Source organism: Mobula hypostoma, chromosome 9, assembly GCF_963921235.1.
Source record: "Mobula hypostoma chromosome 9, sMobHyp1.1, whole genome shotgun sequence".
Lineage (NCBI taxonomy): Eukaryota > Metazoa > Chordata > Chondrichthyes > Myliobatiformes > Myliobatidae > Mobula > Mobula hypostoma.
Window position 1 is genome coordinate 69,241,071 of NC_086105.1, and position 14,742 is coordinate 69,255,812.

At 39.5% G+C, this 14,742-nt stretch overlaps 1 protein-coding gene across 6 annotated transcripts in view; it reads right to left on the reverse strand.

The window, feature by feature from the left end:
* The window catches only part of LOC134351792 (ubiquitin carboxyl-terminal hydrolase 15-like), a 117,596-nt gene that overhangs the window by 19,390 nt on the left and 83,464 nt on the right, over positions 1 to 14,742 (reverse strand). For all 6 annotated transcript variants that reach the window (XM_063058486.1, XM_063058485.1, XM_063058487.1 and 3 more), the window contains 5 exons: positions 14,025 to 14,249; positions 10,438 to 10,521; positions 10,258 to 10,352; positions 3,599 to 3,790; positions 3,076 to 3,191 (listed from right to left, as the gene is read on the reverse strand). In XM_063058486.1, the coding sequence (XP_062914556.1) occupies positions 3,076 to 3,191; positions 3,599 to 3,790; positions 10,258 to 10,352; positions 10,438 to 10,521; positions 14,025 to 14,249 (712 nt within the window). The remainder of the gene's footprint in view (positions 1 to 3,075; positions 3,192 to 3,598; positions 3,791 to 10,257; positions 10,353 to 10,437; positions 10,522 to 14,024; positions 14,250 to 14,742) is intronic.

Sequence of the window (14,742 nt, forward strand, 5' to 3'; positions counted from 1 at the left end):
TAGGCATCCTAGTTATAAATATCTGCCTAAGACGTTTGCACAGCACTGTATTACTAACGACCTGGGTGTGAAAGCAGAAGGTGTGATTAGTAAGATTATGGTTGACACAGTAATTGGTGTGTGAGTAAAACTGTCTAAAGCTGCAGACTAGGTAGAAGGTTGAGTGGAACATTGCAGATGGAACTTAACCCTGACAATTGTGAGGGAACATATTTGGGAAATCAGATAGGAACAATACAATACAGTAAATACAGGTCACAAAGGAACACTGATGAACAGAGATACTTTGGTGTTTAAAGCCATAGGTGCCCAAAAGTGACACCACAAGCAGTGAAGACAGCAGACAGCATGCTTGCTTTTCTAGGAGAGAGTTCAGAATATCAAACTTCCGCCATGTACAGTCTTCAGTCTATATATATATATATATATATATATTTGTCAACATGGAGCGGAGAGAAGAGTTTCTAAATCTAGCAGGAGCAAAGGACGTTGGGAATGGTGCAGGCGAAGCAGTGTGGGACAGGTGGTAGAGGAGTGTCAGGGGTGGGGGGGGGGGTAGTGTGAGTACAGACACACCCAGCCTTGAGACACCAGGCAAGATAATATGATTCCAAATAATGGGTTTATTGATCTTTACAGAATGTCCTTCTGGTGTTTCCTGCCCCCTCCACCTCCTTTTCCCTTTCCCAACTATGATTCCTGTCTCCCTACCCCTTTCCTACTCTCAGTCCACAATACAGACCCATATCAGATTCAGGTTTATCATCACTCACATCAGGAAATTTGTGGTTTTTTTTGCAACAGTACAGTGCCATACATAAAATTTCTACAGTACAGTGCAAAAGTCTCAGGCACCTTAACCAGATATATGTGTCCAAGACTTTTCCACAGTACTGAATGTTGCAACTTTACAAAAGACTATTTGAGCTGCACTTAAGAGTCTTATGAACTGTTCTGGTCAACACATTATCAGATGTGACTACATCGGAGACAATGCAAAGCAGATTCACCAGGATTGTTCAGGCTTTTATTTTAAAATATAGCCCTGTTGTCTTTAAGTCTGAAATTCAGCAGGACCACATGGGGGGGTGGGAACCATTTGTTTTGGCAGAGTTTTTCAGACAGACGATTATACATATACACAATCCTATTGTCTTTCTTTTGTTTGCGCCATTAAAATCATTGTATTTTTATTCTTACTCAATAGTATGTTTAGCCCACCGGTGGTGTAGTGACATCTGCACCAGACTTCGGGGCAAGTGATACCGGGTTTGAATCCGGCCGGCTCCTTACACACTTTCCATCCTTGCTGGATGAGTGTTGAGTTAATAACTTGGCCTTGTAAAAAACAGACAAAAGCTAAAGAAACAGCAATTGCTGCCTGATGTGCCACAAGGTGTGGAGAGGAACAACAACTGTATGTGTGAGTGCAGTCCAAATAAAGCACCCAGAGCTTGGACACTACATCCTGACTCCTGTGTTCAGTTGAGTGGAGTTTGACTTACTGCTGAATTGTGTACTTCAAATTCACATAAAAGGAGAGCAGTATAAAGTTGTTACCTGGATTGGAGGACTTTAAATTATGGGAAAAGATTGGATAGGCTGGGGTCCTTCATCTCATGTTTCCCAATATTTATTATTTTTTTTTCTTTTTGTATTTGCACAGTTTGTTGCCTTTTGGACACTGGTTGTTGGTCTGTCTTGGTGTGTGTGGTCTTTCACTGATTCTACTGTGTTTCTTGTATTTACTGTGAATGCCTCTAAGAAAATGAACATCAGGGTAGTATATGGTGACATATACTGTATGTACTTTGAACTTTAGAATGAAGGAGGCTGAGGGATGATCCGATAGAAGTAAATAAGGTGATGAAAGGCACGGATAGAGTAGGTAATCAAAAATAAGGGGGCCTAGTTTGAGGGGAAAGGATGGAGATGTTAGTGATATGTTTTGTAGTTTATCTCTGGAACATGCTGTCCGAGGAGGTGGAGTTAAATACATTTGAGGCATTTAGATAGACAAGGTGTAGAAGAATACAGACCCAAAGCGGGAAAATGGGAATAACGTAAAGGGGCAAAACTGTATGTAGTAGGTTGAAGGGCCAATTTTTGTACTATAACTGATGAAGCATTGCCTAAGTACTATAAGAAAACTTGCAAAAAAACATCCTACTGTTGTATCTGAAATTCAAAAGATGAAGAGAATGAATACCTCCATTTATTGATATGGATTTGTATTTGTGAAGAAACTAACACAACTATTTTGAAATGATGGAAGATGGAATTATCCGGTCCTGCAGCCTCAATAACACACCTTAATCTTTCTACGCACATACAAAATAAAATCTATCTATCATGACGGACATGAAAAAGTTATCACTTTAACATGTCTTAGGTTAGTTCAATATCTACAATTCAGTTTTATTTATTTCACTTGCCTCACACCTAGTCAGTCTAAACAAATCTGTCAGGTTACACCATGTGTCCGTGAACAGTACATGGATAGAAGTGGAACAGAATCAAACAAGGGCAAATGCAATTTGTGAAAATATTGCACTATGAAATCTTTAATATATAACAGATCATCAAATGCCAAGCCAGAAATTGTAAATTACTGAGATACAAGGGACTGCAGATGCTGAGTGCAGAGCATAAACAAACTGATTGAGGAACTCAGAGGGTAAGGCAGTGTTGCTGGAGTTGATGGTTCAGGGAAAGAACTATCAACTCCAGATGAGATGGGATCCAGATGAGAGGTCTCGACTTGAAACATGAACTGTGCATGTTTCTCCAGAGATGATGCCTGACCCAATAACTTCCCACAACAGCTTGATATTTTTTTTTTGCATTGTGTATCACTATTCATAGTATTTTGCCAATGAGAGAACCAAACTTGTAAATATATTTTTACGTGTGGTCAGTGGTTACATAAATATGACTGTATCAATTAGTATTTAAGCATTCATACTTAACATATATTGCCCTATTGTTAGAGGGAAGGAAAATTGCCAAGAGAACAGCCACTTAGCTCCCAATAAGATTGATCATATTAAGAAGTTAGAAATACTTGATTCTTACTTGGAGATCCTTCCTCGTGAACACCATTTTGCCCGTTCCCATTGATACCAAGGTCTTTGGAAAAATGAAGGGTTCCTTCCTCATCTTCGTTTTCATTATATGTTCTAATGTACCGGCTAAAATCAAAGGTACAGATTAAAATATTTCAGAAAATTAATTTTCCTAATGATTAAAGATGTGAGACTGTGAGGGATACAGCAGGGAGATGAGTAGCACAAGGTGGTGGGGAGTGAAGCAGCAATAAGTCGGGCAAACAAAAACATCAATGATGGATCAAATTAAAAACAAGAGTTATTTGCAAGTGACTTACTCTGTATAGCAAGTATGTTGCACACTGCCATTTTTGTGCAACCTTATCTCCAAAATAATCATGCAGGTGGGGGATGGAATATCAACAGTAGCTGTAACATACTAAATGGCAGCAGATATATACTAATATTAACCACACTGAACTGGATCTCCGACTGTGACATAAGATGGTAAGCACAAGTTTTCAGAAGATAATAATTAGGATGCTACTTACCACATTTTCATAAGTAACAGGTTGTAAAGCTTCTCCTCTGTTATGCTTCTAGGCACAGATATCATAAAAGGTTGGCCAAATAAGCAGGTGTTGCTGTGGTGGCCATAGCTCGACTGCCGATATTTTTCCCGTAGATACACTGGAATTACAACTGTGTCCGTGTCATCCGTCCTACCGCAACTCACTTCAAAACTGCAACCAATAAAGTTTCGTTTCACTAAACATTATATTATCCTTCTTTAGAAATCAGTGGGTATTAAAATATTAACCTTCAGGTGTGTGGGAGGGTCAAGAAATGAAATGGCCCGCGTATTCTTTCAGGGAACATGGCTAACCTAACAAGCAGTTTACTCTTTGACAAAGGTGTGAAACTGTAAAATACTGAATGGAATCACACAAGATTTCAGAATGAAAAGCAAAATGTATTTAATTATTCAAATACTTTAAACATCCAAACACTACAACAAATGGAGTTGTGAAAGGTGAGCTATCATTACAGGAAATAGTTGTCCTTTCAATTTGAACTATTTCAATGAATCATAAACTAAGGACCAATATTATTACATCTCCAATTTTCAATTTCATCATTATTTTCCCTTAAAGTTTATTAATAATAATTCTTTGATCAGAATGTTTGAAATAGCAACAGTCAATTCTGAATTTTGTCAATTTTGAGCCCAATTAAATGCAATACTGAAGATATGCTACATTTCTGGGGCCGCTACGCTCTGTTGGAAGGTTACAATCAAGGTCCCATCGACTGATTCTGATGCTGAAGTGCATGTTAACTGTTCCAATGGGACTTCTAAGTTACAGCAATATTTTTCCCTTAACAAATTAAATAATCTGTCATCACCTTCCTTTATTTCAGACCTAGCCATGGTGCAGTAGTTAATCACGTATACATGCAGTGGATGATCACTACAGGGAGCAAAGCTAAATTATGCAACTTGGCTTTGAATTTTTCCTTTCTCATTTTTAGTTCAGTTCAGTGATTTTTTTTGTCGTCAAAGAGCCGAATTAGCTATTACAAATGTTACACAAGCAAGCTGGAAATGACAATAAATATCTACACATTCATAATTTTCCATACTTTTATGAATGTTTTAATTTTTCTAAGCTACCAAGTTATAAACTTTTAAATGCACAAATAAATGCAATTAGTCAGTAGTCAATGCGCAATGCATTTGTCTATTTAAGAACGGATTCAGTTCCTGAAATATATATTCAATAAAATTTTAATAAATTAAAAAAGCTCTGTAAAATGCATTGTGACTTTTTAAAGTATGGGATACTGCTATACTTAGAGTGGCAGATAGTGAAGATTAGTTTTGTACATTAAGGACAAGTACCTTGAAGAAAATTCTGAAGAGAATATTTATAAATTGATAAATAAATGGCTGCATTCAGATTTCGGAAGCTGCATTCTTCAACTAAAAATGCATGGATAATGACAAAATATATACAGTATATTCTAACCAGTGCAAAGGTAATCAACAAAAAGCTTGATTTAGAACCACAGAACACTACAGCACAGAAAACAGGCCATTTAGCCCTTCTAGTCTGTGCCAAAACTTTATTCTGCTAGTTCCATTGACCTGCACCCAGTCCATAACCCTTCAGACCTCTCCCATCTATGTATCTATCCAATTTATTTTCAAAACTTAAGAGTGAGCCCGCATTTACCACATCAGATGGCAGCTCGTCCCACATTCCCACCACTCTCTGAGTGAAGTTCCCCCTAATGTTCCCCGTAAACCTTTCCCCTTTCACCCTAAAGCCATGTCCTCTCGTATTTATCTCTCCTAATCTAGTGGAAAGAGCCTACTCGCATTTACTCTGTCTATACCCCTCATAATTTTGTAAACCTCTATCAAATCCCCACTCATTCTTCTACAGTCCAAGAAATAAAGTCCTAACCTGTTCAATCTTTCCCTGTAGCTCAACTCTTGAAGACCTGGCAACATCCTAGTAAATCTCTCTGCACTCTTTCAATCTTACTGATATCCTTCCTATGGTCAGGTGACCAGAACTGCACACAATACTCCAATTTGGCCTCACCAATGACTTATACAACCTCACCATAACATCCCAACTCCTATACTCAATACTTTGATTTACAAATGCCAGGATGCCAAAAGCCTTCTTTACAACCCTGTCTACCAGTGACACCACTTTCAGGGAATTATGTATCTGAACTCCCAGATCTCTTTGTTCCTCCACACTCCTCAGTGCCCTGCCATTTACTGTGTATGTCCTACCTTGGTTTGTCCTTCCAATGCAACACCTCACACTTATCTGCATTAAATTCCATCTGCCATTTTCTGGCCCATTTTTCCAGTTGGTCCAGATCCCTCTGCAAGCTTTGAAAGCCTTCCTCGCTGTCCACAACGCTTCCAATCTTAGTGTCATCAGCAAACTTGCTGATCCAGTTTACCACTTTATCATCTAGATCACTGACATAAACAACAAACAACAATGGTCCCAGCACAGATCCCTGAGGCACACCACCAGTCACAGGCCTCCAGTCTGAGAAGCAATCATCCACTACCACTCTCTGTCTTCTCCCACACAGCCAATTTCGAATTCAGTTTACAACCTCTCCATGGATACCTAGTGTCGGAACCTTCTGAACTAACCTCCCATGTGGGACCTTGTCAAAGGCCTTACTAAAGTCCATGTAGAGAATATCCACAGCCTTTCCTTCGTCTACTTTCTTGGTAACCTCCTCGAAAAACTCTAACAAGATTCGTTAAACATGATCTGCCATGCACAAAGCCATGCTGACTATCCTTAATCAGCCCTTGGCTGTCCAAATACTTGTATATCCGATCTCTCAGAACACTTTCCAATAATTTACCTACTACTGATGTCAGGCTCACTGACCTGTAATTACCTGGTTTACTTTTGGAGCCTTTTTTAAATAACGGAACAACATGAGCTACCCTCCAATCCTCCGGCACCGCACCCGTGGCTAAGGACATTTTAAACATTTCTGCCAGGGCCCCAGCAATTTCTACACTAGTCTCCCTCAAGGTCCGAGGAACTATCATGTCAGGCCCAGGGGATTTATCTACCTTTATTCGCTGTAAGGCAGCAAGCACCTCCTCCTCTTTAATCTCTATGTTCCATGACACTACGGCTTGTTTCCCTTCCTTCTATATACGCTATGCCAGTTTCCTGAGTAAACACTGATGCAAAAAAACTGTTTAAGATCTCCCCCATCTTGGGAGGCTCCACACATAGACGACCACTCTGATCTCCTAGGGAACCAATTTTGTCCCTTACTATCCTTTTACTGTTAATACACTTGTAGAAACCCTTCAGGTTTACCTTCACATTATCTGCCAAAGCAACTTCATGTCTTCTTTTTGCTTCCTGATTTCCTTCTTTAGGATTTTCTTACATTTTCTATACTCTTCAAGTACCTCATTTGTTCTTTGTTGCCTATATCTGCTATACACCTCTCTCTTTTTCTTAACCAGATCGCCAATATCCCTTGAAAACCAAGGTTCCCTATGCCTGTTAACTTCGCCTTTAATCCTGGCAGGAACATGCAAACTCTGCACTCTCAAAGTTTCGCCTTTGAAGGCCTTCCACTTACTGAGCACGTCTTTGCCAGAAAACAACTTATCCCAATCCACTCTTCCTAGATCCTTTCTCATTTCCACAAAATTGGCCCTTCTCCAATTTAGAACCTCAACTCGAGGACTAGACCTATCCTTATCCATAATTAACTTGAAACTAATGATATGATGGTCACTGGACCCAAAATGTTCGCTTGCACATACTTGTCACCTGACGTGCCTGGTTCCCTAATAGGAGATCAAGTATTGCATCCTCTCTCATAGGTACCTCTAAATATTGATTTAGAAAACTTCCCTGAACACTTTTGACAAACTTCAAGCTATCTAGCCCTTTCACAGTGTGGGAGTCCCAGTCAATATGTGGAAAGTTAAGATCCCCTACTATCACAACTTTCTGCTGCTTACATCTGTCTGCTATTGAAAACACAATTGCTCCTCCAATTCTCTTTGACTATTGGGTGGTGTATAATACAACCTTATTAGTGTGGTCACACCTTTCCCATTCCTCAGCTCCACCCATATGGCCTCTGTAGACAAGCCCTCAGGGCTGTCCTGTCTACGCACAGCTGTGATATTTTCCGACTAGTAATGCCACTCCTCCCTCTTTCATCCCTCCCCCCTATCACGTCTGAATTTGTCTTCCTAAGTTGTGTTTTTTTAAAAAAGATGAAAACCAGAAAAATCTAAGTCCTAAATGAAAACTTTTGCACTGAACCAGGGCACTGCAAGAACACCCCTCCTCCCTCCAGTGAAACAGTCACCCACTGCCAGTAAACAGGTCTAAAGGCAAATAGGAATCCCTTGTGACTTTAAAGAAATCATTTGGATAACACTGATTGGCCATATAAAGTGCTTTCTAACCAATGAAGTAATTTCTGAAGTGTTGTAAAGTAGCAAATATTTGTGAATGTTTTAAATTGACAGTAGTAATTAAGAGCCTGTGATGCCATTGAGATGAATTGATTTTGCATCTAATAACAGTCATAGAAAAAACTATTTTGACTGTATTGGATTTGACTGTCTAATTTTAATTGTCATTTTCTTTGCAGTTTGACAATTAATTATTTGTTTGTATTTTATTTTCATAACAGCTTAGTATGCCTCTAGTGGTTATACAAAGTATAATTCTGGAAAGCTCTGGTTGTCCTACGTTACGCGGCTAGTATCTTCTCATTGGTTGATTTTACGGCAGTATTGAGTAAGTATTTTCTAATTGGATTATTGTTATCTAAAGAACGCTCTTTATCTCTGGGTATAAAGGTTAACTGTTTTATGCCAAGCAACATCTTTAGATCCTCTCTTCAAGTAGTAAATCCCTGTCACTGTTTTGTTCCTGTTCTTTTTGTTCCATCAGCTCTTAATAAAACAATCGTTTTATGCCTCATTCCTGACTTCTAAAATAACCTTGGACTTAAACACCAGAGTTCAACACCTTTATCTAGTTACACAATAAGAGCAAAGACTTGAAAGCAGTTAATTGGCAATAAAACACTCAGGACTTCCCAAGCTCTCAGTTGATTTGGTGGTGAATGTTTCTCTTCTCCAGAGTTGATAATTCCAATACACTCTTGGCTAAATGTTTTTTGTTCTCTTCTGTAAATGCAAGGTTGATCAAAACTTCCTAACTCAAAACAAGTTGAGTCATACAACACTCCTACGTTGGTGACTTACACTCATTTGATAAGGCAGAGTTCTTTTTGTCAATTGTAAGGTTGTTACTCACCAACACTTTCTTTTGAAGGATGATACAACTAGTATTTGAACATCTTTAAGGCAGGTAGTTAAGAAAGGGGATTAAAGGATAGCTCCCAAAAGAAAGAAATGTTGAACTGAAGTTACAATCAGATCTATCATGATCTTAACAAATGGTAGCAGGAATTAGAGGTGATCACTCAAGTCGAGTATGATATTTTTTGAAGGGTTGTATATTGGTGGGTCCTCAGCTGGCTGAGAAGCCGATCCAGAATCCACATATTCTGATGCAGTGAGGGCGTGGGTAATTGGTGTTTGTGGTTGGGTCTTCTGATTGTTCAATCTCTCCTTTTTCAGAAGCCAAGTAACCCAATCTCAAACATAATTCATGTATTTCTATAGAAATACAAGTTATTGTATAAGGCATTGTTTAAATGAACATTTTTACTGCTACTTTCCATTGATATACAATAAAAGCCCCTTGGACAAACATCTTTTACATCCAGATTAATGTTGACTGTTCTACAAAAGGCATTATTGATTTTTGGCTGCTCTTATGTGTATAAAAGTGGAATAAAAGAACAACTGGAAATAAGTTGCCCAAGAGTTGGCAGCAGATGGCATACATCACAGAGCTTTGATTTGGTGCTGGGGCAGAGGGGTGGGTTGCAAAATGTGATTTGGGACTAATCAATAGCATCACTGAGATCTTCCTTTCAGCAGAAATGTAACTACAAACCTCAGTTCAAAAACAACTCACCTATTTCATTGTGGTAATCAAGTTATCAGACTAATTCTAAGATATGTGAATTGTACATTGCTCTTTGGCACATGCGTATTATAGTATAGAGTCATAGAAAAGTACAGCACAGAAACAGGCCCTTTGGCCCATTTAGTCCATGCCGAACCATTTAAACTGCCTGCCTAGTCCCATCGACCTGTATCTGATCCATAGATATCCATATCCCCACCACCCATGTACCTATCCAAACTTCTCTAAAACACTGAAATTGAGCATGCATGCACCACTGGCACTGGCAGCTCGTTCCACACTATCACGATCTTCTAAATGAAGAAACTTCCCCTCATGTTCCCCTTAAACTTTTCACCCTTAGCCTATGACCTCTAGTTGTAGTCCCACCCAACCTCAGTGGACACTTGCAATCACTCTATCTATACCCCTCATAAATTTGTACACCTCAAATCTCTCCGCAATCTTCTACATTCTAGGAATAAAGTCCTAACCTATGCAATCGCTCCCATTTCCATGTTAGGGGTACTTTTAAAAATGAAAAGTCTTGATTTGCAAATCCCTTTGTCCCTTGCTTCTAGGGGTATTAAAAGGACAATACTAAAGAGTTGCGTTATACAGTTACTTACACAAAGATATCATCTCGTTCCATGATGCTTCTCAGGTTTTCATCCATGGAAAATATTCTGTGAAACCGGTGGTTGTATATATCCGTGACAACCATCTGAATATGAAATTTAAAGGGTGATTCAATTATCCCAAAGCATAAAAAATCAATTATTCAAACATGGAATAATTGCAATTCTTACCTTGTCTGCAGGGACATGGGAAAGAGTAGAGAGTGCAGCACACAGATCTGAAATTATGCCGATTTTTGGAACAACTACTTTATACTGGAAGAAAAAAGAGCTTCAATTCAACATTTATTTTGTCTTTGGTGAAAAAATGTTCTGCATGTTTAGAATATATCATACAAGGTTTTAGTGAACTGTTATATAAACCAGTTTACATTACATAATAAGAAATATCTATTTGGCATTGACAGATTCTCCCAGTGGATTCATTCCTATTGCTTCACTACCACTTTAGATACCCCTGAAAATTGTAGTTATGATGTTTGCTTACCTATTTTCTGGTGATGTTATGTAGAAGCATGGGATCAGTCCACTACTTAGAGACACTTTGGTGCAATCAAACTGTCTGTACAACACTAATGATGGCATAGTCCTCTACAACAGCGGTACCCAACCTCCGGGCCGCGGACCGGTACCGGGCCGCAGAGCATTTGCTACCGGGCCGTGAGGGAACAATATGATTTGGCGATATGAGTCAGCTGCACCTTTCCTCATTCCCTGTCACACCCACTGTTGAGCTTGAACACACGTGTGGTCATTAACAGCGCGTCATCCATGTCAGCGCGGGAAGAAGATCAACTCCTCCAGCTTGCAAATGACGACGGGCTGAAAAGTATGTTTGACATAACATCTCTGCCGGCATTCTGGATCAAAGTCAAGGCTAAATATCCTGAGATAGGCATGAAAGAACTGAAAACGTTGCTTCCATTTCCAACATATCTCTGCAATGAATGCGACGAAAACTAAATAGAATGGACATAAGGAACCTCCTTCCAGTATTGCTGTCTCCCATCACCCCTCGATAGGACCGTCTTGTTGCAGGGAAACAAGCCCAGGGCTCCCACTGATTCAGCAATACTGGTGTGTTGCAATGATTTTATATGTTCATACGGGGAAAATATGTGCTGTGTGTTTAATATCCAAACGTTACTTAAAATGTTATGATGCTATTGACTGATAAGTGACTTATATAACCATATCACAATTACAGCATGGAAATAGGCGATCTCGGCCCTTCTAGTCCGTGCCGAAAGCTACTCTCACCTAATCCCACCGACCTGCACTCAGCCCATAACCCTCCATTCCTTTCCTGTCCATATACCTATCCAATTTTTCTTTAAATAATATTGAACCTGCCTCTACCACTTCTACTGGAAGTTCTTTCAACACTTCAAGCTCCCCGTTCTCCCCTGATTATTGACTTATCACTATATTCATGCGAGGAAAATATGCCCTGTGTGTTTAATATTAAAATCGTTAGATAAACCCTTTTAGAAACGAAATTGAGTGTATTTGCCCCTTATTACCAATATTCCGGTCGTGATGAACACCCCCCCCCCGAACAGAATCGCCAAAAACGTTTTGCAGAGAATAATATCGGCAGGTACACGCATGCGCACTGGTGCCCGCGCAAGGCTTCATGGTCATTGTAGTCTTTCTTTGACTGCTACTCTTGTCCGTTGGCAACCCCCACCCCCCCACCCCCCCGGGTCGGCCGGTCCGCAAGAATATTGACAATATTAAACTGGTCCGCAGCGCAAAAAAGGTTGGGGACCCCTGCTCTACAACATAGTCCAGTATCTTTAAGTCTTCAATGGCTACCTGTGAATCTACTCAATCTATTCCCTAGCCTCAACATCCTCCAGCTGTGACAAAAGGACATCCCATCTAAATATTAACTGCTGCACACCATTTCAGAAAATGTTAGAAACAATAAGTCAGGCAGTATCGATGGCATGAAAAAGATTTAGAGTTTCAGGTTAGAGAAGTTTTGTTTGACAAATCTCAGTTGTTTCTCTTTCTACATGCTCTGCCTGATCTGTGTTCCTCCAACGTTTTGTTTCTGTTTCAGGTTTACAGCATCTGCAGATTTTGATTTTCATTTAGTGCCAAGTGCCATGATTTTTGTTTTTACTGTCCCAATACAGGGTAATAGATACATCAAACTTCTGTCAGCTGAGAAGCAAGTAGTTTTATGCAACCTCAATGAGGTATGCTTGCTTTACACCAATTACATCTCCTTCCCAAACATTTGTCAAAGTCACATATCCCTCCACCTCAAATCTTTAATCCAGATTACCAACTCCACACAAGCACCCACCTCACCTCCAGTGCATTTTGATAATTACTAAATTACTACACCCAAATCTTTGCATTTCAAATTGAGATTATTGCAAAGTGTGCTTACTACCCTGTCATCCTATCCAGTAACTTTTGTCTTTCACTTGTTTAACCTCACTGAAGATGACCCAGGTAAAATGGCTGATCCTATGACCCTGCTGCTTTCTGGCATAGGCCAGGATAGGGCAGAGCAGCAGTAATGATTGGACTTACATAGTTAAAACAATACAACTTTTTTCAACCTGTCAAAGAAATTCATGCTAGCCCATAAAGATTAATCAGCTTACATGAATTAACATACCACCAATATATAGAGAAAGCTCCAGTTTTCTCTTTAATAAATCAAACTGTACTGGCACCCTTCTGTGGTCATCCCAAAATAGGATAAATTTTTTTCTAAAATGATGCATCTAAGGTGTTAACTGATTACTGAAACAAGTTAGGAAATTAGAGTATGAGAGGAGCTACAATATTAAAGTTATTTTAGAAATACCTTACAACTCAATCTCAGATACCCTCACCGTGAGTGAATACCTTTTACGTTAAAACTGAAAAAAAGAACAAAGCATGAAAGTCTGCATTTCTCCTCTCTCTGTCACTGGTGCTCTCTCCTCCTCCCTTCTACACCAATCCTCTTTATGCAATCACCTACAATCCCTGCCATGATCATTTCACCTCCGTATTCCACTTGTTTTACTTCACACCAAGGCTGAATCTTCATTACTATACACTAAGCTCACTCACTTTACCCTTTATTCCCTCCTCCTACCAGTGGCCCATTAGGCACCCCCTCAGTCAGGGTCTCGTGCTTCCACTTGTTCTGAGGTGGTTAAGTTTGATGTGGAAGCTGCAGACTCTTGCCCTAGGTGGTGGAAGTTTCAGATATCGTGCACCACTTCTACTGTTTGGGAATGGCTTACTCATCACTGTGACTAGTAGTGGCCAAATGCCTTCTCAAATACTCCTCCATTTGATGATTGTGGCTCAGGGAACTTCATGAGTTGGCGCAGATGTTACAGTTTTCAAAAATTTCAGCGTTTTGAGAAAACCTTTAAAGCATTTTTGATGTCCTGCTGCAAGCTTTCATCATATTCCCAGAGGAACTCACATTTCAGGAAAAATCAGGTCTGTTAAACATGCTCTGACGCAGACATTGTTGCTGATACTCATCCATAACTTCCCCAACTCAGACCACTCCTTTAAATCCCAGCTTTCTGATTCAATCCTTATTTCTCCTGTCCTTTTTCTGTCTTGGAAATAAAGACTTCAGGAACTTTACACTTTAAAATGATTATTTAAATGTAACAGCTGATTGAAACTATTCAGCAGCTAGATGACTATAAAGCAGGTAAACAAGCCACGACCAAACACTACCAAAAAGTGCATCGTCCAAATGTTGCATTAAACTGTGCTACTCATACCTGCATAGGTTTGCTGAGTGGATCATTTCCAACAAGGAAAACCTCCAAGGTGCGCTCCTTTTTTAAGGGTAAAGGAAGCGTTAAGTAACAAAATGGGTCGAATGTCACTGAAACTTTTGAACATTCAGGGCAAACGAGCGTAGATTTAAAAAGACCATGGAAAATATCTACAATGATGGAATCGTTTCGTTTTCTGTGGTTTTCCCATGCCTCCTTAGCAACCACCTTAGAAAAGATGAGGGAAAAAAAGCAAACTGAGATAGACGCTAGAGCATAAAACAACAGTTCCAACTAATCATCTATCAATGACTATTTCACAAATTACCATTTCATTCTAGGAATAAAATTTGGTCAGAGACATTTATGGACAAGTTTTCTTTAAATTGGTTTAAGGTGAGAGTGGAGAGATTTAATAGAAACCTGAGGGACAACTTTTTCCATTCAGAGGATATTTAGTAAATGGAATGAGCTGCCAGAAGAAGTGGTTCAGAAAGGTACTGTACATTATCATCATGTGTCCCTTTGTATGACGTGGGCGATCATGGTTTTTCCATGACCATGATAGTTCTTGGCAAATTTTGCCACAGAAGTTGCTTGCCATTGCCTTCTGGGCAGTGTCTTACAAGATGAGTGACCCCAGCCATTATTAATAGTCTTCAGACTGCTACAGCTTGCCTAAGGGTGAACTGCAGGCTAGCAGAGGGAAGGAGCGCCTTAC